At 33.0% G+C, this 26,903-nt stretch overlaps 1 protein-coding gene across 3 annotated transcripts in view; it reads right to left on the reverse strand.

The window, feature by feature from the left end:
- LOC115875812 (zinc finger protein AEBP2) overlaps positions 1–26,903 on the reverse strand; it is a 254,318-nt gene that overhangs the window by 41,148 nt on the left and 186,267 nt on the right. Inside the window, exon 1 of one of the 3 annotated variants that reach the window (XM_030891321.1) lies at positions 5,968–6,186. The exons of 1 other annotated variant lie outside the window; for it this stretch is intronic. In XM_030891321.1, the coding sequence (XP_030747181.1) occupies positions 5,968–5,990 (23 nt within the window). In that variant the 5' untranslated portion in view covers positions 5,991–6,186. Of the gene's footprint in view, positions 1–5,846; positions 6,187–26,903 lie in introns of those variants that run through there. One more of the 3 variants, XM_030891322.1, reaches the window with a different exon arrangement.

Genomic DNA, 26,903 nt, shown 5'->3' on the forward strand with positions numbered 1-26,903 from the left:
TGCAATAATTTTTGCGATAAATGTATAACTTTTACTTATGTAAAAATTCCCTAACTGTTTTGTTTCAGTAAGGATATTCTCAGAAGTTTGTTGTCAATGATGCATAATATTTACCATTTAATATTTCTGTTTAACAATGAATTGCAGTAGCAATATTTGTTTTACGCTGTATACTTAAGCGTACCACTTTGGTATATAATTATTATATAAGATTATATAGCATATCTTCAAACAAAACATGTACACATTGTAAAATATGACTCTGCTGTTTCACATGGAGCGGATCGTCCGTTCAGACCGTTGATTGAACAAGTAAAGGTGTACGCGCACTGAATCGGTACCATTCCGGCGAGAAACGGCGAAGGCGGTGACTCGACTATCGTAGATAGGTAGAGGTAGGAATCTGACATCTACAGGCCGAAATTGGACGCCGGCGCCGTCTATATGTACGATGGTCGCAGTCGCTTTTGCTGGTCGGTCCGATCCGATGCAGTGCGCGCCCTCCTTAACATGAGCTTATATGAATATTATTGCGGACCTGTGTGAACTCAGCCTAACCCGTTCTAATAATAGTAGAACGGGTTAGGCTGAGTCTGACATATTATGTCCCGCCTCCATATGACCTTAATATCGCACCCTATGTAATGTATATAATAAGGCAAGAGACACCGCAGTGAGTCAGCCGATCGAACGTTCGAGAACAATCGAGTTCCACTGGAATGGCAACACAACATTATAAATCTTCTCTATGCACCTAAAGGTGCGTATTCATTATCCGAACGAATGTTCGCTAGTGGTATGGACGGGGACCGTACGATAGAACCGCACGAGAAGACCGGAGGCATTTGTTGGCGAACGCCTTTGATGTACCGACTCGAAACGGATGGTCGAGCGAACGAACGGCCGCATGCGTTCGGTCCCCGTCTAAATATACCGCACTTTCATTCGTTCGTTCGGATAATGAATACGCACCTTAATGATCTATGGACTGGATTGTTCTAGGCTCTCTGTCTATGGCTATACATACACATACATAACCTGCGTCTGGTCAATACCACCTAGATATTACCTTGTCTAGATGATATTGGTCTGGTACAAGGAGGACAGAAACAAACAGATCGGTCGACGCGTACAATTGCCGCGCTAAATTCAAAATAAATTCCTTTTAGATAAATAGTTAGATAAATAGTAAATAAGTTGTAAATAATTCTTTACGTAGATTTATCGTTATTGTTTTGTTACTTAATGTAAAATAAATTGTTCATGTTTAAATAAATTAGACTTTCTATCCATACAGGGAACCGACGAAAAACGTAACAATATTTTGCTCTGACGGACCATCCGCTATATGATTAAAAACGATGTTTCACATGCGCAGGTTGACAGCACAGGTGCAAGTAGTCACGCGGACGGTCCGCTCCACGTGAAACAGCATTTTAATTGAATTTCAATAAAAAAGATATATAATTTTATTTTGATCGATTAGATATTGATTCGGTTCGATAAATAGTAATCCATCCTGCCTACATCAAAGTTTATACATTGAGAACTGCAAGCAGAACAACTTATTTAATCTTATCGTAGTTTTTTACTGTTATATTGTTTGTTTGTTGATAAAATGGTTGTGCTCTCATCGATATCTTATTATTCTGTAAACTTTGTCGATATTTCAACAAAGCTCGATAAGCCAACTTTTTTATCACTTTCGAAATTGTAATCATATACATACAACAAACATGTACGAAGTATAGAGGTATATTACTAAAGACAAATTTTATCATAATTTGTGTGTGTTGTACTGAATAATTAGATCACACCTGTTACTTCAATGCATAATCTACATATATAAAATGCTAATGTTTTTCTCTGTCGTCTCTTCTGAAGTAACGACTTGCTCTAGAAAGTTGCTTTTTTTACTAAAAGATAGCTAATTGGCTCTTCTAAAAACTGTCGTCGCCGGATTTTTTGTTTTTCATTTAATTAAAAAAAATAAAAAGTTTTTTTTTCTTTATGTCGCGCCGTGGCGGATGCACCAGGCTTCAACTAGTATATTATAAAACTGTATTAAGATAAGAATATAAAAATTGTATTACGTCATAAATGTCACTCGTATTATTATTCAATTGCAACATCACTATATTAAGTTAGACGCTTAACAACCGATCTAAAAAACTTAGAGATAGTAGATTAAATTGGATTTTCCATTTATATTACAACAATACAACATTTCTGGGGATACTTTTGGTATTATTTATAACATACATACATAAAAACCAGAAATTGAATAGTATCACCGTCTACGTTGTGTCAAATTTAACATTTCTTATAACATGTATTAAAATCTTGAAAAATGTATCAAAAAGTTATACAAGGACTTTCTTGGCTAACAAATAATCAAAAAGAAATTAAACACTAAATACAGTATTAACGCAATCTTCATTAATTTTATAGCTCATTGTTTTGAAGATAATTATTCTGCTAATTTCACTTTCATCATTTCTATTTTAGGTGGACGCGTTTAAATAATGCTTTTTGCATACAACATAATGTATATGATCATCGTTCCAATTTAAATAACAGTTAATTCAAGAAATTAACGATATTTACCAACAATTGTATAATGAGTGGCATGATAAGTAGCAAGATACAATGAACTTGCAACACGTTCATTGAAAAAATAATCAATTTGAGGAATAGTGAATTTTTGAGCCTGATTAGATAACAATTCGATAATTTAAAAGCAAAAACTCATTTAAATTAGAAAAATTAATAGATTACTGATTAGAAAAGACGTCATAGCCCATTACGAATATAAAAAACTTAGATTCTGTTACATGGAATCCTTTTAAATGACTATTTTAATTATTGTATTTATAAATACAGGGTGGTCCAAACTGTATTCCGGAAACTTGAGCAGCATATTCTGCAAGTAAAAATAAGTAAAAAAGTTCGTATAAATGTATGTCCTAAAATGATTAGTTTCGGTTTGGTTTGGGTGACACGGTGTAGAAGTTTCAATTTTATATCGATTTTTCCCAAATAATTTCTGAAGTAACGTCAATATCTGGATGAAAATTGGTGTCTGGGAGTTTCTTGACATGAGAAATTTGATTTTTTTGTCAATATGACTCCTACTCGTAGAGGGCGCCACCTACATATTTTTTAACTGGTTTGAAGGGTAATAACTTTTCGTCCGTACCTGTATAAAGCTAGTGAGTTAAAAATATGAAATATGACTGAAATCATAAATTTGAAATGTTTTTGTGCCAAAAGTTCAACAGAAACTGTTTTATCATCATTTTTCCGAAGAAAAATGTATTATTAGTTTAAAAAAATAAGAAGTTCCCAAATTTCTCATTTCAGTCAAATAACTATCTGCTCGACATGTTTATTTTTAGTCAATAATGACATGTATTGACTATTTCCATTCTAAATATCTTGTGAACGGTTGCTCGTAGCGATTTTTACCAAGAGACATTTTTTACGTAGAAAATCACGGAAATGTATATGTAATATTTTTTCATTCAGTAGTTTTATACAGGTATGGACAAAAAGATATTACTCTTCAAAACAGTTAAAACTCATGTAGGTGGTGCCCCCTACAAATAGGAGTCATATTGATATCAAAACCAAATTTCTCATGTCAAAAAACTCCCAGACACCAATTTTCATCCAAATATTGACGTTACTTCAGAACTTATTTGGAAAAAATTGAAATAATAATGAAACTTCGACACCCTGTATCTCTGAAACTAAGCATTTTAGGACATACATTTAAATAAGCTTTTTTATTTATTTTTATCAGTAAAATATGCTGCCGAAGTTTCCGAAATACAGTTCGGACCACCCTGTATATGAATAATTAACTTTCTTTTCGTTAAGTTTTACTTTGTTACTTTTTTATAGAAATTTGGAATAGCAAAGATAATTTTCCACACTTATTACACTGGATAAACAAAAAGGAAAGTAAAGTTAAGTCTACACTTAAAGTTTTACCTGTCAGTCAAAACGGATCGGTGTGAATCGCTATGGCGATCTTGTAACTCAGACAGAGAAAAATGCGAAATGTTTCCCACATAACGAACGTAATAAAAATGCATTACGTTCCTTTCCAAGCCATCGCTGACGCCGTTTCTTTTTCGATCGTATGGTATTTGCACTTATTTAAAATTTATTATGTATTCGAAGGAAGGGGGTACAAGAATAATTTATGCGGTAATGCTAGTTTAAATTTACTCACTTTTTTGAAATTTAGAATTTCCTACGAATATCGTGTTTTGGGTTAAAATTTCCCTTTTCTTTCTGGATCTCGAAATTTCCCACGAGTTGGCATCACTGATTACGAATCAGGATAGAGCAAGTTTTAAAAATGTCTCACAATTAAAAAGCAATGAAACTTTGAAAAATTTCCCTAGGACATAGGTATTCTCTTATAAAAGCTACGATAAAATTTTATTTAAATTTACACATTAACGTGACCTTTGCATGGGGGTAATTTTCTTGTTCCCACGCTTACATTTACATACGTGTCAATAATACATTAAACCCCAAGTTCCAAACGCATATCCTTCTACAATGTGATTAATTCCGAACGCATTTTTATATTTGATATATTCTTCAATCTTCACAATAAATTTATCGAAATTAGAAAAAGAAAAGAATGGAGAAAGATTTAAAAAAAAATTAATAGCATTATTTTATTTATATACACATACTTAATATGACAATTTTGGCATGTTCAAATTGCTTCGTAAAAATACGGTTTTAAAGAAAATAACATAAGAGAAATTATCCTCGATTGTCATTTCAAAGGCCACAGTGACACAGTTTTCTAGATTATATGGTATTTCGAATATATCAGATGTATATTTATATACACTCAAAAATCTAGTTGTACTTTCGTACTGTAGATCGAAAAAAAAGACGTCACCGTGGCCTTTTGAAGTTACAATCAATGATAATTTCTATCTGATCGATACCAACATCATTTATTAAAATTAGTGGTCTCTAGTCAACTCCATTTGCACGTGGTGACTAGAACTTCTTGCAAATGGCGGAAACAAGATTATCAAGAATAGAAAGAATATTTGTTTTATCGCATTTTAAGTTTTCTATTTTTATATCGATACGAAAACCTAATGAACTAAGTAATAACTCTAAAAATTAAATAAATATATTCTCTCTTTTAGAAGACTAGACAAAAATAACCCTTATTCCTACGCGAACTAGACTGATAATGACACAATTGTGAAATTTCAGAAGCACCACACCTATTTTTAAAATGCACACAAAATAACATAAATAATTCACCATCGAGCTATGCAATACCATCACTGGATGTTCCTCGCGACTAACGCGATTCATAGATATGTAGAAAAAAATGAAAATCGCTCCCGGAAAACAAACGAACGAGCTATGTCGATGACTTATTTATACATGATTCTATAAGTGTGTATTCTAAATCAGGTTTTGAAACCTACAAGACAATACGTAAAGAAATTATTGTAAGCAGATGTATATTAATATTACACTCAAAAATGTAGTTGTACTTTCATACTGTTATAGATCGAAAAAAAAAGACGTCACCGTGGCCTTTGAAGTTACCTACAATCAATGATAATTTCTATCTGATCGATACCAACATCATTTATTAAAAATAGCGATCTCTAGTCAACTCCATTTGCACGTGGTGAATAGAACTTCTTGCAAATGGCGGAAACAAGATTATCAAGAAAAGAAAGAATATTTCTTTTATCGTATTTTAAGTTTTCAATTTTTATATCGATACGAAAACCTAATGAACTAACTAATAACTCTAAAAATTAAATAAATATATTTATACAAACCGGTACTTATTTGAACTCAGGTACTCTTTTAGAAGACTAGACAAAAATAATCCTTATTCCTACGCGAACTAGACTGATAATGACACAACACACAAATGATTAGATTTGAAAAGCACCACACCTATTTTTCAAATGCAGGCACATAATCCACCATCGAGTTAGGCAGTACCATCACTGGACGTTCTTTGCGATACATAGATGCCGAAAAAAACTGAAAATCGCTCCCGGAAAACAAACGGACGGCGGAAAAACAGGAGAACGCGACGGAAAACAGACGCGCATCGCACGGGAAACGTGAGCGCACCAACGAGCTACAAACTACGGACGGAGCGAAACAACTGCTAGCTAGCGCGACCCGTCGCCTAACAATTTCGAAAATACACTGACTGGGGCGGAGCGAGCGGAAGGGGCCTTAGGAAGGTTAGAGACCCACGCCGTGCTGCCAGCCAGTATTCTAGTTCCAGGCGTATTTACGCGCGGCGCACACTAACGCAAACGAAAAAAAAAAGGAAGGATCCTCTCTCTCTCCATGGGACCGATGAGTTTTGAGCTCAGAGTGGCGATAGAGACGCAGAGGGCACTTCTCTAACACCTAGCTGATAAAAAACCAGATGTGGGATAAAATTCTTTTAAAAAAGTTAAATGAGACACATCGCTGCTCCGATAGAACAGTGAATTGAGAAAACCCATATTCGTTTTTTGAATATCCTAAAAAATTATACTTCTTACAGTTCGGTCATCTCTGTTCTGCCTGCACAGCGATATGAAAAAGCTGAATGAGATGGCGTATCCTCACCTAGAAGTGCCATGTAAAAAATATACAAAACTGTAGAGATATTGATTGATCCCAAGCGGCCAATAGTTCAAATTTTAACATCAATGCCTACAACCAAATGAAACCGAAAAAGAATGACATAATTCTGATTTCAGTTTTTTTGTTGTAAATGTACCAAAAATATTGAGACATTGGCCTCATAATCTCATGCGGTCAAAATTTAAAATTTAAACATCAATGCCTAATGCCAAATACGAATGTACCCAAACTATATAAACCGAGAAAACCCGACTAAATCTCATTTGGGAGTTTCTTGTTTATAAATAACGGAGAAAATGTGGAGACATTCGTCCCATAGTCTCATGCGGCCAGAAGTTAAAATTTAAACGTTTACACCTAATACCAAACATGAATAAAACCAAACTAAACCGAGAAAAAAGAGTACTTTATTATATGTAATATAATGTACAAAAAGGTAGAGATATTAGTTTCATCGTCTCATGAGGCCAACAGTTCAAATTTAAACAACAATGTCCAAAGCCGAACAGGAATGACACCAAACTAAACCGAGAAAAATAAACGTAACCTCATTTGGGAGTTTCTTGTTTATAAATAACGGAGACATATTAGTCTCATAGAAACGTTGAGACATTAGTCTCGTGCGGTAAAAAAACAAGTTTAAGTACCAATAAGTTAATCGATATAAAATCTACAAAAAATAAGTTAAAACATTTACCTCATGCTGCCAAAAGTCTCACGTTACAAAAAAAATGTCGAAACATCGATCTCAGGCAGCCAAAAGTTTCAATTTAAAAGTCAACATCCGGTATCAATTAAGAATGAGACCAAACCACCTTGATACGTATTAAGACCCAAATGAATTCATGAGCTCATGTTATAGAATGTAAGAGAAAAAAAAACGAATGTGTATTTCTCATGTGGTAATAGTTCAATTTTATACCTCAATACCGAATAAGATTAAACCAACCTCAAACCACCGTCTGGTGTGTAAATTTCAGAGTCAAAATGAAATTATTTAAAGATACATGTTGGGACATTAAGCTCATGCCATCAAAGTACACATTTTATGCCGGCTGAGACTAAACCAACCAAGAAAAACAGAAATGATGTGGTGTACTTATTTGACGTTATGGAATCTACGAGACTATAATGCATATAATTAATGTAGAATGATACTGAACAACTTGAGAAAAACCGAATGAGATCGATATGGTTTCATTTGGGAACTTTATGTCTCATTCAGCCAAAAATTCAAATTTATACATGTTCAATACCTGTTATAATTTAAAATAAAAAAAAACTGAAGAAAAAAAAAGGCCTGTTATTCATCTCATGCGGTCAAAATCTGATTAATTTTTAAAATGGGATCAAAGCTGAATGAGACCAACACGTCATTATCTGATTGAAACCCTAAAATTTTTCTTTAAGCCAAATAACACCAATAAGAAAACCTTTAAGAATCTCATGCCATTTTACTGAAAAAAATCACTAATCTCAAGCGGCAAAAGGTACAATTTAGATATCAAATTCAAATGAGTTTATTTTAAAATATATTTTTTAAAGTGGACTAATTAGTCTCAAGCAGTCAAAAGTTAGAACTTAGTATGCACTAGAAATGGAATATAAATATACACACTAAGAAATTATAAAATCAAGAATTAATCTAGCAATATAATAAATTTAATCATGTAATTTATACCTAGATAAAAGCAGGTAATTTTTTCCATAAAACAAATTATAGGAAAAACTATTAGCTTTAGAACTTTAATCTAAAATAAATCTTTAAAAAATACCTATGAAATAATTTTTATATTATGAAGTGGGTATGTTAGTGGAGACAAATAGAAAAAATGACATTTATTACTCTGAGTAGGGCCGGCGGGGGCTTCCACGAGTGCCAGCCTCTACCTTTGCAGGGGCGACTCGTTCGAAGACATTCGGTCCCCTTGCGTGTTACCAGAAACCCGTATTCGATACCCATTGATAATAACAACCCTTAGGAATTCCTAAAAATACTTTTAATCTCAGCAGTATATGCGACAGATTTTAATTTTCATACATTTTAAATAACCTTTAATTTTCACCGAAATAGTACGATGAAAAAGAAACGGCGTCAAAGACGGCTGAGAAATGAAAATCGATGATAATTTTGGCGAGGTTAAGCCTTAGACATCATTTTCTTGGCCCGTACTCTTCTTTGTTTTTTAATGGCGCTTACTGCCAGTTGACATTATGAAAGTTGTAATTTATTTCTATATCAAGTAAAATTATTTTTAAATGGTGAACTTTAAAATTTCTAGGAAAAAACTAATTTTCTGGAAATACTTTATAAATATAATCTTTCTTCTAAACAAAATCTTTTTGATTCGTATTTATTAAGAAGCTCGTGTATGTATTAATCGTTTCTTCTTCTGCAAATCTACAAATGGATATTCGCGATCACATTAGTCCACTCTTCTTTATTTATAGCATGGAGTAGGTCATGGAGTAGATCGCATGGAGTAGATTTTCCGTTGTCCTCAGTCCCAACTATGACATCCTCTTCCTCCCGACTCCTCTCTTTCCCTCAATCAATCAGCTGAAAGAATTGGTACCTCTCATTATACGTATCACGTGACGCAAATTTGATTGTGTCCAGCAGTTCGCGGTCTTTATTGATCATTCCCAAAATCTCGTCGTTTGTCATTAATCTTTTCAGTAATTCGAATTTTTAAAAAGGGCTTACATTGATCTGTAAACTATAATAGGGTTATATGTGTATATGATTTGTTTTCAGTTGAATTGAAAAATATCAATGTAACCTAACGACGCGTTGTATCAGAAGAAAGATCGATGTGTTTTTACAGTAGACATTCCTACGACAGGCACCTAATCACACAGTACATCGATTAAGTGTACGGTTCAGGTACAGATTTTAATCTTTTTTACCTGAAGCAAAACTCAGCCCAGACTCGACCGCTCTATGGCCAAACAATGGAAAGTAATTTTAGAAAGATTAACTAAGATTCCGAAAGAGAAATAAAACTCGTAATGTCATATATTTTTCTCTATTTTTCTGTACTGTACAGATCTAAATCAACAATGATTCCCTTGATTGACTATGGAACTTTTGTTTCTGTTGCTCTTATACAATTTTTATCTGATTAGAAAGAACATTGACATGTATAAAAATATATACTAACCATATCCATCAATTTATCCTGACCCAAAATATACAATCTAAATGTAAACAAATCGTTGTTGGTTTAATCCCGGTTTTCGCGCATGGTCAAAGGACTCTGTATCTTCATAAAATCCGAAAGAGTTTTGAATAAATATTTCTATTAATAACAAAAGTTATGATGAGATATGAGCATAGCAATGCTATGTTAACCTGGGTACCAGGACAGGAAGGTCACAAAGGTAACGAAAAGGCAGATGAAATGGCTTAGCAATGCTCATCAATGCCATTCATAGATCCAGAACCCTTATGTGGCGTTGCAAAAACAGTCAAGAGAATGACAACATCGGGACTCGGGAAAAATTGCCAATGGTGGAGAAATTCGCCGGGGCAACAGACGAAAAAGTTCATAGAACATTTGCCAAAATTTACGGCAGACCCCATAAGCAGAGGCAGAAAGACAATCAAAGCTGTAGTGGGTCTACTAACAGGGCTGAATAAGAAAACAGAACACAATTAATTTACGTCGGTTCGACAGCCTGGCAAATGTGCGCTTCTTTTAGTAGGCAATGTGATAAACCATTGACAGAAAGCTAAAGGGAGGGTTCAGTAGCAAGACTTTTTGAAACGTATAGGACTGGAGATTGTAACCTAATGGATCAGAAAACCAGTAGATCAGGCCGATAGCCAGCTCGAACTTACATAAACAGAAGTTAAATAACATAAAATCATAAAATATAATATCTATAGAAAGAATAAACAAAACAGTAATATGAAATGTATCCCTTAGATATGATCCAAACTGTCCAGACACAATATACCGGAATATACTAACTGGTGAAAGATAATATTTTGAATTTTGTTGGAAATTCCACAAATAATGCACTTTATACGTTCCATTTAAAGTCATTTTAAAAGAGAAAAAAAAATAACTTGAAATTATACCAAACAAGAAGGTTTAATGCTTATTGTAGTCTTATTACTATTATATTTACATTTGAATTAAAATAATTGTATAATACCGTTTAGGAAGCATTATCATAACCTAAAAACCTTTGCAAAAATTACCTAAATAGAAATGTATTATCACTTTATGCCCTTTTATAATTTGTTTATTAAGGTTATAAAAATATTCCTATTATAGTTATTATTCAAGATGGAAATGATCCATCCATCATTCAATAAAATGTATTATGAAAAAAGAAAATAACCGCCCACCAATTCTACATCTATTACTTTCGAAGTAGGACAATACACGTAGCAAAAACGTCAATTTACAGAAAGACCTACTACTACTGCCATTACTCGCTGACGAGCATTTGATACGCATTAGAAGATGGTTACGCAAGGCGTTTCCTTTCATGAGCTTTTCTGTGACTGTTAACCCTTTTCCACGCTCCGAACATTAAAAAATCTCATTACTTTGTTGCCTCTTTACTTTTTAGTTGTCGCTGTTAACTAAGTTTACAATTCTTCTCCATTGCGTTGCTTCCTCACACTGATCCTGCATGCTTATCCCCTTTAAGTTTTCGCGGAAAATATCCTTGTACCTCTTGAGTTTCCACCCGGTTTCCTCTTACAAGCTCAACGTAAAGAAGAGATTTTGGTGGGTTAGGTTAGGTTTTTTGCAAAAAAACGCCTACTAAAATCTCTTCTTGCATACGTGACCAGCCCATCTTAAGCGGGATTTAGTAACCATGACTTCAACGCTTTCGCAGCTAGCGTTTCCAAGAATCACCAAGGAGACATGACAATCATTTGATTCTTAAGAGTTGTCTAATGGTGCGTGGTGCGTTTAGACTTGAGCACGCACGAGCTGAGCATGCGCGCACGGCATTCGTTCGCGCTCTCGGCTCCGTTCAAATTAAAAACTTATTTTTCGACGAATGAAGTGATCCATTTGTGTGCGCACAGCAGAGTTGTGTTGGCGAAAATAATGGACGACCAAGAAATAATCGAGGCTGCAGTCATTGTTATGCACAGCTTAATTATTAAAAAGAAGAAAAATCGAAAACATCGTTGCTAATGGCAAACCCAAATTTTTAGAAATCGATATAATTTACTGCAACAACTTAGTGTCTGAGGAGGGCTAAGATCAGTTCAAAAACTTTACAAGAATGACCAGGCCCGACTTTAAATATTTACAAAATTTAATAACACCCAAAATTACGAACAAAAGATGCAAATTTTAGAATAGCAATTTCATTAATATCGACATATTCAATATTAATTTTATTTACAAGGTTTTGCCATGCGTTATATTTTTTTTGATTTTTTAATAATACAAAGAATGTTTAACATCCCATAATATAGGCAACTTTTCATATTTTTCAATTAATAATAACGAAGATTCATTGATCCACTCCATAATTTTAATAAAGAAAACGAAAAAAAATCACACACGCACGCACAAATGCAGACAAAACAAATTGTCGGTCCAAACTGAGCGTTCGCGCACACATAAAATCCCTTTGAGCACGGACCAAAAACCGACACCAGACGGCTCACGTTCGCGGCTGCTCGCGCACAGACAGATTCAGAATGAGCGTGCGCGCACAGCCGTTTACACTTGAGCATTCGCGGAAGATCAGTGCGTCAGTGCTGCCAGGTCTGGTGAAATTTCACCAGATCTGGTGATTTTCGACCCCACTTGGTGAAATGGTGAAAATTTTTTGAAAAAGCCCTTTTTCTGGTGATTTTTGGACACTGGCTTTTATTAAACAAAAAATACTATTATATTATGAGTTTACATTCAAACCGTAACAATGGTTATTGTAAAAAATAGAACAAATATACCTATTAAACTAAGTTCCAGGTAGAAAAATTAATTAACTTGAGAATTGACTTGAAACTTGACTTTTTTACATGGCTATACCGGGTGCGTCTCAAAAGTGGCTCACCTCTATAACTTTTTCACTTTTTCAGTTAAAAAAACGAGATTTAGTATGTTAGTATACGACATAAATTAGGATTGATTGACGCATTCAATTGTTTTCGGTCACTTCCTGTTTCACCGGAAATGACTAAAACTTTTGATTTTAAATGGCACCCTCGGCATTTTTTTACTTCATTCGATAGAAAATAACACTCTGAATAGAATGACATATCATATGTCAACTTTTTGACATTTTCACATATGGTTTATTTGAAATTATAACTTGCGGTTCGTAAAGAAAATTTGACTCGAAATACCAAGTGTACGGTATAAAATTATTCGTAAAAAAATGATTTTTCCAAATATGCTAATGAGCCATTCTAGTTCCATTTGAAAAAATTGAGATATGATTAAATATACGATTTGAGCATTTTCACGATCAAATCTATTTTTCCAAGGTCCTTAATTAAGAATTATTGTTTTTAACATAGCCATGGCATTCTAGATTGAGTTTTAAAATATGATTTTTTATTAAGCGAGAATGTCAAAACTTGACATATAATATGTCATTCTATTCAGAGTGTCATTTTCTATCGAATAAAGTAAAAATATACCGAGGATGCCATTTAAAAACCAAAAATTGTAGTCATTTCCGGTGAAACAGGAAGTGACCAAAAACAATTGAATACGTTAATCCAATCTTAATTTTGTCATACACTAACATACCAAATCTCGTTTTTTTATCTGAAAAAATAAAAAAGTTATTATAGGGGTAAGCCATTTTGAGACGCACCCAGTATATTTGCATTTTGCATTTCAAAAATATTTTTTTTAATAAAACGTATTTTAAAACTATTTATTTGATTCTTTTTTAAATATTGTCTGTAACTACTGTATTATATGCGAAAAAATTGAAATCTGGTGATTTTTTTCCAAATCTGGCAACTTTTAGAGCAGATATCTGGTGATTTTTAATATTTTGACCTGGCAGTACTGAGTGCGTGCGTACTCAAGTCTAAACGCACCATAAGGTGTTTCTATTGGAACTGATTTAATGGTTTTATGTGTCGACGGTATGGCACCCAGGTTTCGCTTCCAAAATATAATATGCGGTGGGGATTATTATTGCTCGGTACACTGCAAGTTTAGTTTTTGTACTCAAGTCATGATTGTAGAATACCCTGTCTTTTTTTAGATGCTCTTGAAGCGCTGCTAAGCCTGTGTTGAATTTCAGAGTCGACAGCGAGACCAATACAGAGGTGACAATATCTAAATTATCGGTCAACCGCTTGTAGGTATATTGTATATTATGGATACTCGTTGAACAGACGGACTTTACTTTAAAGGGGAGTCAGAAAGGTATATAGGGATTATTTAGATAATCGTGGTAATCCTATAAAACGGAAAATAAAGAACAATGAATAATTTGTATAACATATTCGTAAATTTCCTTTCAAAAATTATCTAGTGCAATCGTCCGTTCCCATTAAACCCATTAAGACTTCAAATAAAAACTCTAGAACATCCAATTATACCTCGATGCCCGGTAATAATGCCAATAAAAACACGCCTAATTGAGTTATGAGCCAGCTCATGTCGGAAACTAATAGGGGCAATTAGAGATATTGGCAAAGAAAATAAAGTTAATCTATATGCACCGTTAAAAACGCAGCCGGCCGACTATATTTCTTCGGGTACTGCCGCCCGGCCCGTGAAATAATGAACCTACATTCATGTATATGTATGTGTGTGTAATGGTACCGCCTCGAGACCAACTCGACTGCATTAGTAATATCGCTCGGTGCATTAGAATTATTGGTACAGTACCACTTTAAAGTCTTTGTTTCGTATTCTGCTTCGGTAGAATTGGTTAAAATTGGCGATGGATTTGAAACTTTCTTTCAACATACAGTATTACTAGAGAACGACAAAAACTAGAAAATGTTTGTCTAAGTCTAAATTAAGTGGCAAATCGAATTTAATCGAGCATCGGTAAGTGCTGATCCTCACTATCGTCTGAAAATTCGAGTATTTACTTACATGGAGTGGTTTAAATTATAGCACTTCAAACTAATGATGTAATCAATTTTGAAACATTTTTGAATGAAAATTTTAGCCGCTGATATTTGCAAATACAAATAAGTCATATAAACTACTCAAAACAATTATCGCATATTTTCTAAAAAATATATTAATTTGAAAAACAGGACACTTTGAATTCCCTGACTCACATTTTTAAATAGTTTAGATACTGTGAAGAGAAATTCGAAACAAATTCGCCTACGCGTTAGCCTGTCATTTTTAGACAGCCGACTTAGTTAGCAAAATGAAAACAATACATACAATAATACATATGTATATTTGATTGTATGTGAGCGCGGCCCAATAAGGATATTATTGGTTATTGGTTACAAATATACAACTAAATAGTTGGCTGATTAAAAATTGCCTGTCAGCGTATAGCCTAAGGCTACGCAATGCAATCAAATATTGGGCCGATCGGCTCCTTAAAAATGTATTGTTTTCACTTTTGCAACAAATAGTCGGCCGACTAAAAATTACATGTCAGTGCGTACCCTAATTATCCTAAAAAACTCACAAGAGAAAGGCAGAAAATACATGCTTCCTTTAGAAATATGTAATAATTACTTTTATTCAAATATGCCATAATTGTTTTGAGTAGTGTATATTATTAAAAAATATTATCTATACAGGGTGTTTTAAAAAACATGTACCATCTCTGTTACTCACTTTTCATATCAACATAGTTCCGATTGTGCTATGTTTCGTAGCTACAGGGGTTATAGTTTTAATATTTTTTCGTGAGACATATTTTAATACTAAAAAAGTGTCGACATATTCACCAGAGAGGTGCATATGGGATGGGTTACCACTTGTTTTCTCTTGCTGAATAAAAGTTGTCTCTTGATATTTTGTCGATTTCAGCCTCCTTGATGAGATAAACGCAATTTTATTAATTTGCCTTGATTCAAGTCTAATAGCAACCTTTAAAATTTAATATCATTAACTTGCAAAAGTGTTAAATTAGTACACATTGATTCCCCATCAAAAAATATAAAAAATATTCCTATAAACATGGGTATGAAAATGCATAGTTTTAAACTTACAGGATCTTAAAGCTTTTTAAGATTATAGGTCTTTTGTAATTATCATAAATACCATAATTTTTTATTTGAATTTGCTACAGGTTGAACTAATAATAATAATAATAACTACTAGTAATAATATTTAATAATAAATTAGATAAAATAAATAGTTTATTAATTTAATTTTAATTTTATTAATTGTGATTAATAAAAAACTGGACCTCATACATTAAAAATGTATTAAAAAAAACAAAAAATTTAGCAAGGGAAACAAAAGAGGTGAAAAAATTCAAATCTCGACGCCCCTGTCAAGATCCTTCCTCCTGTTTGGAACTATCTGGCACCCTAACGCCAGATCCCCATCTATCCTTGTCTCACCCTTGCTCGAAAGGGACGACGCGACGTGGCGTTTCTGAATGCCCTTCTTCAATCGGTGGCGAGACCCCAATACTTGTTTTTTGTTGTGTCGTTTTATCTCGAAATTACCGATAAAGTGTACAAGAGTTGATAATAGGGCTAATGGCTGTAGTAAAACAAACTTGCGTTATAACAAGCGTAAATTTAATTATGTAATCATTTAAATGAAAAATTAATGAGTTTTCGATTTCTAGCCTGAAACGCTTCCAACATCAAAATGATAAAAAACGTTTTTGTGATACCCAAGTTATTGTTATTTTTATACATGGGGTCCCAAGATTCCGTGGACATATGTATTTATATTATGTCTATAGTTAGGGGCAAAGTAATAATCCAACGACGACAGATTTTCTTTTCGTAACATGGTCCCGCATGGTCCCTCTAGTAATTACTACATTTTTTGTCACTTGTAAAAAAGACTACATCGCACAGTTTTTGTGAAAAAAATGTTTTGGAGAATGTATTTTTCCAAAGCAGACCTACACATATATATTTTCTGGATCAAACTAAATGAATTGCACATAATTTACCTTTATACTAAAGTGCTGCGTTTGTTCGTTAGAGGACATCAATCAATAATAAGCTCGAAAATTAATTAATCTTTTTATGCTTTTTATGTTATATTTATGTTATATTAACATAAAATTCCATATTTTCGCCAACTAGATTATTACAGCATAATAGATTTTAGTGTGAAAGTCAAATGTTAAAGCACTTAACAAAACACAGACACCCAAAATATCATTCAAATCGGAGTAACGGTTCTTAAAATACCTTAAAAAAAGTAGGTATTTGTTTCTTTTAAGTTTGATGCCCCCTAGCGGACAAACGAAGCACGTAGTAGTTCTACGGAATATTGGGACACCCTGTATATTCTCATGTAATTATTTGTGGTATTCTGCTGTACTGATTTTCCGTCAAATTTCCAAAAACATATGTCATTACTTTACAATAAATTAAGAATTGCTAAAGGCTTAAATCTTAATGATTCACAGAGTTTGGCAGACTTTGTTGCATCGTTTTATAGGTTTTGATGCATGCATTTTTTCGTATACATTATAAGCTTGAAAACTTTTCAGACGGAGATCATCGGTTTCCTTAATGCCACCAAATGGTAATAGGTATACAGGTTGTTAACTTGACAGTTACTTATAGGGGAACAGAATGGCAACATTGGTTACGCACTTATGTTTTCTGCCGACTCGTCCCCATATCTCATCCCGTCGCGTCGCGTCGTCTATCGACGAGCGGGCCGAGGTTGCCATATTTCAACCATAAAACTCTTGCCGCGAGTAATAAACAAATTAATAACCTGTATACTTAAAAATTCCATTGTACCATATCCAAACATTTATAAGAATATATGGTTAATAGCCAATTACACAATGAGTCGAAGGTGAAGCCAAACAAAAGAAATGGGAATATCAATCTTGCATAAGTCTATCCTTTTGGTTCAACACGATTTTTATGCGCAGACCCCAAATAAATCGATCTGATTCGTCTACTTCATCGCTGAACGCTGTCACCTGACCGTAATGGCATTATTTCAGCATGTTATTTGTTATTTTACATATTCTTGAAATATAAATATACCTATATATCTGTTTATTGTTTTTGTTTAAATATTTCAGAAATTAAAGGCATGAACAGTAAGACGCTAACTTGATTTACGTAGTAGATAGAAACTCTGAAAACTATTTGTATTGGTTGGTATGGAAATAAATCAAGTAATAGCGAAGCACTTTTCACGCTTGCGTAGTTCAAAGCTGTCGAACCAAAAGGACCGACTTAGTGGATTTTGTATAGCTCCATCTCAAAAATTTAGCTTCAATTTCTATGCCTAGCCATATAGTCTTTAAATATATATTTGGTACCATCCCGAGAGATAGGGTCTCAGTGGTATCAAAAAGCCAATTCTGTTAATTGGACTTCGACAAGCAGTCGTATTCGCCATTTTAACAATAGCCTAGTAGATATCCTTTAACAAGAAAATATTCCGTGTTCATAATTTGCGTTTACTGCCGTAAATGGTTCAAATAGATCAATAAGTCTTGTTAAAATTGAATTTGCTATCAACATTTTATAAGAAACAACACAAAAGGTGAAAAAAAAACTACGATGGTCAAATTGACTTCCTTCAACAAAAAAGACGGAAAGTCATAAAATCAAGAAAGATTTACTACTAATAATAGAGATGAGGAATAATAAACAAACATGGTCCAAGTTTGGGTCTTATCCCTGGTAGTTCTTGAGACCCAATTGTAAAACCATAAAATCCTCTATATAATTCGACCGTATATTTCTGTCCCCAATAACTATAATAAACCGAGTCTACAGGACGGCAAACAGAATCGAATTACAGAGTATAATAATTAAGAGAGATATTAATATATTTTGTATTTAAAATTATGTTACATATTTATGATTAAAATTTATGAAATAGGATTCAAGTTGTTTTCGTCTAAACATAATAAAATTTTGACATAAATAATTATTGTTTTTGTATATGAAAATATGGGATATTTTTATTAGTGATGGGAAAAACCGATTAATATCATTAATCGAGTTACCGGGCTTCAAGCGATTTCTATAATCGAGCGATCGCTCGAGCGAAATATCGCTCATATTTAAAAATACGGGTTTTCACCCGTCGCTTATTGTACTCGTTACTCGTAACGCCAAGCAGTAAGTTACGTGCGCAGAGCACATATTATTCTGTCGGTATTGAATGGCAAGTAGCAAGCGACGAGCGATTTGCTTGATCGGTTGATTTAGTTTATTTCAAAGCATTGTCGTAAAATTTTGTCACTCAGATAACGTCGTATAAATTTGCTATCTGCAATGTATGTAGAAAATTCGCTCGGCTTTTTATCGAGTATGTCACATTAAAATTGGATTTCAATTTATTTCATTCTAGGATCGCTTGCGTTCGTCGCTCGTAACTCGCCACTTGCATTGCTCGTTCATAATCGAGCGATGTCGGTTATTTTAATAATCGAGTACTCGAACGAATTTTCCCATCTTTCCCAACTTATCCCATCACTAATTTTTATTAAAACATAAATTATTCAATATGCTTATGCTCATAGCTGACTTAACTTTGATCATTTTTTAATCCGCCTGGCCTCGATTCTCGATTTGGCATTTTGCAAAATGATCGAAAACAGGCAGTCTTTTTGCAAAAGTGTACAGAAAATATAATAATTTTCAGCTTTATTACATTATATTATTTACTATTAAAGTTGTCAATACATAAAAATACTGTTAATACACGGAAGTGTGTTGTAATAATCAAAGTGAAACAAAAAGATGAAAATGAAATTTTGTCGCCTACCCAGTCCCACGGGTCACGAGCTGTCACTGCCTTCTTTTGTGTAAAAAGCCGACGTTTTATAATATGACTAGTCTTTTTGCAAAAAGCCGGATTATTCTATACGCCTGCGACATATACAGGGTGGTCCGAACTGTATTCCGGAAACTTCGGCAGCATATTCTGCAGATAAAAATAAGTATAAAAAGTTCGAATAATTGTATGTCCTAAAATGCTTAGTTTCGGAGATACAGGGTGTAGAAGGTTTATTTTTTCTAAATAATTTCTAGAGTAACGTCAATATTTGGATGAAAAATGATGTCTGGAAGTTTTTTGACATGAGAAATTTAATTTTGATGTCAATATGACTCCTACTTGTAGAGGGCGCCACCTACATACTTTTTAACTGGTTTGAGGAGTAATAACTTTTCGTCCGTACCTGTATAAAACTACCGGGTGAAAAAATATACATTTACGACGTTTTTTACGTAAAAAAGATCTCTTGGTAAAAATCGCTACGAGTAATGGTTCTCGAGATATTTGGATCGAAATTATCAATACCTGTCGTCATTGACATAAATTTGAAATGTTTTTGTGTCAAAAGTTCAACAGAAACTTTTTTATCGTCATTTTTTCTAAGAAAAATTTATGATTAAATTAGAAAAATAAAAAGTTCCCAAATTTACTATTTCAGTCAAATAACTATTTACTCAACATGTTTATTTTTTGTCAATAATGACAATAATGACATGTATTGACTATTTCCAGTCTAAATATCTCGAAAACGGTTGCTCGTAGCCATTTTTACCAAGAGATATTTTTTACGTAAAAAATCACGGAAATGTATATTTTTTCACCCAGTAGTTCTATACAGATACGGACGAAAAGTTATTACTCTTAAAACCAGTTAAAACACATGTAGGTGGCGCCCCCTACAAATAGGAGTCATATTGATATCAAAATCAAATTTCTCATGTCAAAAAACTCCCGTACACCAATTTTCATCTAAATATTGACTTTATTTCAGAAATTATTTGGAAAAAATCGAAATAAAAATGAAATTTCTACACCCTGTATCTCCGAAACTAAGCATTTTAGGACATATGTACATTTATACGAACATTTTTACTTATTTTTATCTGCAGAATATGCTGTCGAAGTTTCCGGAATACAGTTCGGACCACCTGTATATTATGAGAATAGCAGAAGTTCCACTCTGTATAGAGTGGTGTGTGTACGTCTTCGGGTACCGGGATTTTATTACTTTACGACTTGGGCTAGGGTCCGGCGTTCGCGACACCGGCAACGGCAACGACGACGACCTTTCCTAGAAACTCGACTGCCGCCGTAATGGGTCTGTTGACACAGAGTATTAAAATTTAAAGGAGGTAGAGCCACGACGAAACGGCTTCGGAGGGCACGTACGCTGCTCGATACGCGGCCTAAAAATACCACGAAAATAAAGGTGTATAGAAAACACAAATATATTATCAGACTATATTGCTAGTACTGCAATTACACAATGAGTGGAAAGTGAAGCCAAAGAAAAGAAATTGGAATATCAATCTTGCATAAGTCTATCCTTTTAGTTCAACAGGATTTAGGTGCGCACGCGCCAAGTAAAATGAAGGTAAAATATATGATTCGTATACTTCATCACTGAACGCTGTCACCTGCCCGCGCACTGTTTTAAACTCTAAATATTAATAACGTATAATACAGGGTGGTCCGAATCGTATTGCGGAAACTTCGGCAGCCTATTCCGCAGATAAAAATAAATAAAAAAGTTCGTATAAATGTAAGTCCTAAAATGCTTAGCTTCGGAGATACAGGGTGTAGAAGTTTCATTTTTATTTCGATTTTTTCTAAATAATTTCTGAAGTAACGTCAATATTTGGATGAAAATTGGTGTCTGGGAGTTTTTTGACATGAGAAATTTGATTTTGATGTCAATATGACTCCTACTAGTAGAGGGCGAACACATTGAGTAGATGGTTATTTCATTGAAATAATAAATTTGAAAATTTTTATTTTTTTTTAAATCAATCATAAATTTTTCTGCAAAAAATTATGATAAAACAATTTCTGTTAAACTTTTGGCACAAAAATATTTCGAATCTATGATTTCAGTTTAATAACTATTTAGTCAACATGTTTAATTAATGTCAATGATGACAGGTATTAATAATTTCGATTCCAAAGATCTCAAAAACCATTACTCGTAGCGGTTTTGACCAAGAGACATTTTTTACGTAAAAAACGTCGTAAATGTATATTTATTTACTCAGTAGTTTTATACAGGTACGGACGAAAAGTTATTACTCTTCAAACCTGTTAAAAAATATGTAGATGGCGCCCTCTACTAGTAGGAGCCATATTGACATCAAAATCAAATTTCTCATGTCAAAAAACTCCCAGACACCAATTTCCATTCAAATATTGACTTTACTTCAGAAATTATTTTGAAAAAATTGAAGTAAAAATGAAACTTCTACACCCTGTATCTCCGAAACTAAGCATTTTTGGACATACATTTATACGAACTTTTTTACTTATTTTTATCTGCAGAATATGCTGCCGAAGTTTCCGGAATACAGTTCGGACCACCCTATATATTATTTTTTTATTGTTAATGGCATTATTTCAACCTGTTATTTTAGATATTCATCATATCTATCCGTTTCTTGTTTTTGTTTAAACATTTCAGAGATCAAATTTAAATTTATAAGTAAAGGCGCGAATAATCAGACGCTAAATCGATTTACATGGTAGATAGAAACTTAGAAAACTACTTCTATTGGTTAGTATGAAATAAATCAACCAATCGCGAAACACTTCTCACACTTGCGTTGTTCAAAGCTGTTGAACGAAAAATACCCACTTATGTGGATTTTGTATAGCTCCATCTCAAAAATTTGGCTTCAATTTCTGTTCATTACTAGCAATATACGAGTAGTCTTATAATATATTTGAGAAAATTTAGAATAAAAAAACTTGGAAATTTAAGTATGTACTAGGATATATTTCCGGAAACTATTTTAACTTCTACAGAATGGTTAAAACTAATTTTAACGATGTGAGTGGATCGGAATGATTTTTTTAAATTGAACGCCCTGTATATTATTTTATTTTTGGCTCCCTTTCAGATCACTTTACATAATCCTAAAATACAAGTAAATATATTTCGATAGTTTCAGAGATTATTAATAAATAAATGAAAATTATATTTTTTTCAGCCTTTTTTATAATTATTAAAAATACAAGAACTGTGCTGAAATCAAAACTATATTAGGTATTTACTTTAGATGGTACATAAAACGGTGTACTTTGCTATAAATATCGTAATGTTAAATCACACAGGATGTTTAAAATATAAAATAATTTTTCTTCGTTTCTTTAAATCGAACACCCTGTATGTTATTATTATCTTAATAGATGGAGAATTAAAAAATGAAAATGTTTTGTATTTATGGACTATTTTAAAATTTGTAACGGTTTCGCAGACATTCGCCGTTTTATATTTTATATGACATTTTCCGCAGTAATTTTTTATCAAAGCCACCCAATGATTTTTCTCTCGTATTTAACCGTTAAAAGAGCCATATGGGGGAAATAATATTATACAGGGTGATAATAAAAAAATAATATACAAGATGCTCTATTTAAAAAAACCAAGAAAAATCATTTTTAGAGAAAGAAGTTTGGTGTAGAATTTTGATCACCCTGTATGATTTAATACTACAATATTTATAGCAAAGTTAATTAGAGACCATCTAAAGTAAATACCTAATATAGTTTTGCTTAGCCAAAAATGCAATAATTTACAGGGTGTTTCATATAAAAAAATTATCCTGATCCCGATCCACTCAAACTTTTTTGAGCCACCCTATAGAAGTTAAAATATTTTCCTGAAATAAATCCTAGTACATACTTTTGGCTTGCACTTAAACAAAATTCCCAAGTTTTTTATTCTAGGAGCTCATACAAATCCCCGACGCACTTTTGCTGGACATGTATAATACGCCAATAGTTACCGTAAAACGGGATAACTTCGACAGCGGGGGTAACTTCGACATGTATATTATAATGCGTTTTTTCAGGTTTTTGTTGTTTTTCAGGTTATCCAAAGTTTTTCTATTGTTTTTGTTTTCTTTTGCTTTTTTTTTCTATTGTTTTATTTATTTACTTTTATTATTTTTTTTATTTTCATTTGTTTTTTCCTTTTATTATCATTTGTTTAATGCAACACTCCGAGTACACAAATAGAAAGGCATGGATCAAGTGTGTCACCTGTGGAAAGTGAGTTTGTGGATATTGCAACGGTGGTTCCAAACAAGTCAGATACGAATGTCCTCCATGTTTCGACGATGATTAGAATTTCGTTCCTAGTGTTTGCTTTGTTTTTTATGTTTTAAACTTGTTTTAAATGTTGTGTATTTATGTTTTTTACTTTGTTCAAGAGTTTTAGTTAAGTGAAAATAAAGTCTTTTAAGTTCTGTTAGTTCAGATGCAAAATGTGCTAGGTAGGTATACCAAAGTTTCTGAAAATAGATGACTGTATTTTTTTGTTTCGTTTATCTTGGCCTATAAACTATTCCCTAATGTTTCTAGTTAATAATTCATAATGAATTTTCTTTTTATTTGGTGTCGAAGTTGCACCGGAGACGTCCAACTTCGACTTCATGTAGAATTAAGCATGGTGTCGAAGTTACCCCAGATGCGGGGTAACTTCGACACCAAAAAAATAAAATAAAAGAAGTAGAAGGAGGGGTGGGGGGAGTTGTTTGTTCGGCTATGAAGAACAAAGGATTCAATTGTTACGACGACACATAAGTCACGGTTCTCTAGACAATAGTTTTCTTCACAGAGCACGAAATACAGCTGAAACCTGTCGAAGTTACCCCGTTTTACGCTACCTCATAAAATCATAAAATAAGTATTTTCTTAACACTAGATACTAGCAATAAATTTTATATGTAATATGGTAAGTTAGTATATAGCTTTTAGATAAAATACTTAACTGAATTACCTTGTTTTTAACATTATACCGTTCTAGTTAGTTAGTAACCTATATCGCTAGAAAAAAAACCCAGTCCAAACAGTTTTTATCCTAAAAAACGTCTGAAACAAGCAAAATGTTAGTACAAGAAAAAAAAATTGTTCAACAAATTCAGATCCAGAAACTTGACGAAAATATTAGTTTAAAAAAAATATGATCAAATGTTGGTCAACCACTTCGATGTATGAAATTTATGATTAAAGAAAAGGAAAAAATACATAATTTGACAAATTCGAAGACAAGACAAAATCTTCGATTTTACAAAAAAGATATTGTCTTGTATCGGATTAACTACCTACTATACTACATATGTATACAAACAAGAAAGTACAAAGATTTAGGCTTTGTAGAAATTCTGGTACAAACATTTCCAAATTGCCTTAACAACTAAAAAGCCCAAATCTCGTTAACTTCCTCCCTCTATACGTACGATAAATAGGCAAAAATAAAGAAACAAGAAAATATGTTTGGAGGAAAAAACGAAAAAGGGAAACAGACATGACATGGCAAGCGCTTTTAGAGTGCAGATCAAAATATAAGAAGATTAAATATGGGTTCTGATTGAATAAGACTGTTTTAGAGTGGTCTTAAGAAAGTATAGAAGATTTGCTTTAACTTCATTTTTTTCGTTTCTTTTTTAAATATATATCGTTGTTCTTTCTTATTATGAACCAAATCTTTTATTACCTTTTGAATATTTTATTTTCTTAATCATTATAGAAAACAAAGACATTGGCTGTCACCTTTGTTTGCAAATGAGTAAAGAAAAAGGCGTTCAGGAATGAAATAGCCCTGTACACGCCAAGAACAGCTGTGAAACTCTTAGACATTGAAACAAATTCGTTTTAACCCAAGATTACAGTTGAGGGTTGGAACTTGGAACCTTTTTTGCTGTTACAACAGCAAAATAAAACACTAATTCACCAAAATACACCAAAACACTTTACTTTTGTACTGGACGCGCGTTTCGCTAACCATGTTAGCATCACCAGCCCCAGGTGATTAAAAAACTATACTTGTTTTAAATAAACAGTTTTAATCATAGTAAAAAAGTCTATGAAGCGATACATAAATAACAAAAAAGGGTCACAAGATGATAGAGTGGATAAGACAGAAGAGACAGGATTAAATCCCACAAAGGGCAATACGCAAGTTAGCCCCCGAGAACGCCCTAATATAAAAAAAAAACTTCTGAACAAAATCGAATCAACTAAACACTTAGGACGCAAATACCTAAATCTAGAATATTCTATGGAGTTTTTGTTCGATAGAAAATGACACTCTGAATCATGTCAGTTTATTACATTTTTGCTTTAAAAATATCTTATTTTAAATTTCAATCTAGAGTGTCATGGTGTGCTAAAAAAATAATTGCGTGCTGTGTTAAAAACATTAATTTTTAATCAAGGAGCCTTGGAAAAATAGATGTGATCGTCCAATGTCTTTTAAGCCTTGTCCTTGCCGGTTAAAATATGCCCAAATCGTATTTTTAATCATATCTCAATTTTTTCAAACAGAACGAGGGTGGCTCATTAGCATATTTGGAAAAGCATTTTTTTACGAATAATTTGGTACCACACACTTGGTATTTCGAGTCTAATTATCTCTATGAACCGCATGTTACAGTTTCTATTAAACCATATGAGGAAATGTCAAAAGTTGACATATGATATGTGACATATACATGTCATTAAATTCAGAGTGTCATTTTCAATCGAATTATGTAAAAAAAACGAGGGTGCCATTTAAAAATCAAAAATTGTAGTCATATCCGGTGTAACAGGAAGTGACCAAAATCAATTGAATACGTCAATCAATCCTATTTTATGTCATATATTAACAAACCAAATCTCGTTTTTTTTTATCTGAAAAAATAAAACAGTTATAGGGGGTGAGCCATTTTTGAGACGCACTCGGTATAGTTTATGTTAAGGCTCTTATGGCTATTGTAGAAGTTAAAATACCAAAATAGAGATGATAATAGCAACCAGTACATTATATAGATATGTACTACAGAATAAAAAAAATCTAAGTAGTATATTACTAAAAGTATAGACTATATAGAGTAGTAGTTTCTCCACTTATATTTGATCTGCATTTGCTGCATTCAAATGTAACAAAAAACAGAGAGGTAATTAAAAAAGGCTTGAATGAAGCGCCAAAGCAGAAAATAAAGAACTTAAAAGATTTCTGTGTGTCTGAACCATTGAACTTACCACCTGATGCGTTACAGTACCGCTTGGTTTATAGTAGAGCACCGGTGCTATTGGTTAAGAAGTAAACTGTCATACTTATCTGCAACAGTAATAAATTCAATCAGAATATTATCACAG

The sequence above is a fragment of the Sitophilus oryzae genome, unplaced genomic scaffold (genome assembly GCF_002938485.1).
Source record: "Sitophilus oryzae breed Bouriz unplaced genomic scaffold, Soryzae_2.0 scaffold_1396_pilon_pilon, whole genome shotgun sequence".
Taxonomy (NCBI): Eukaryota; Metazoa; Arthropoda; class Insecta; order Coleoptera; family Curculionidae; genus Sitophilus; species Sitophilus oryzae.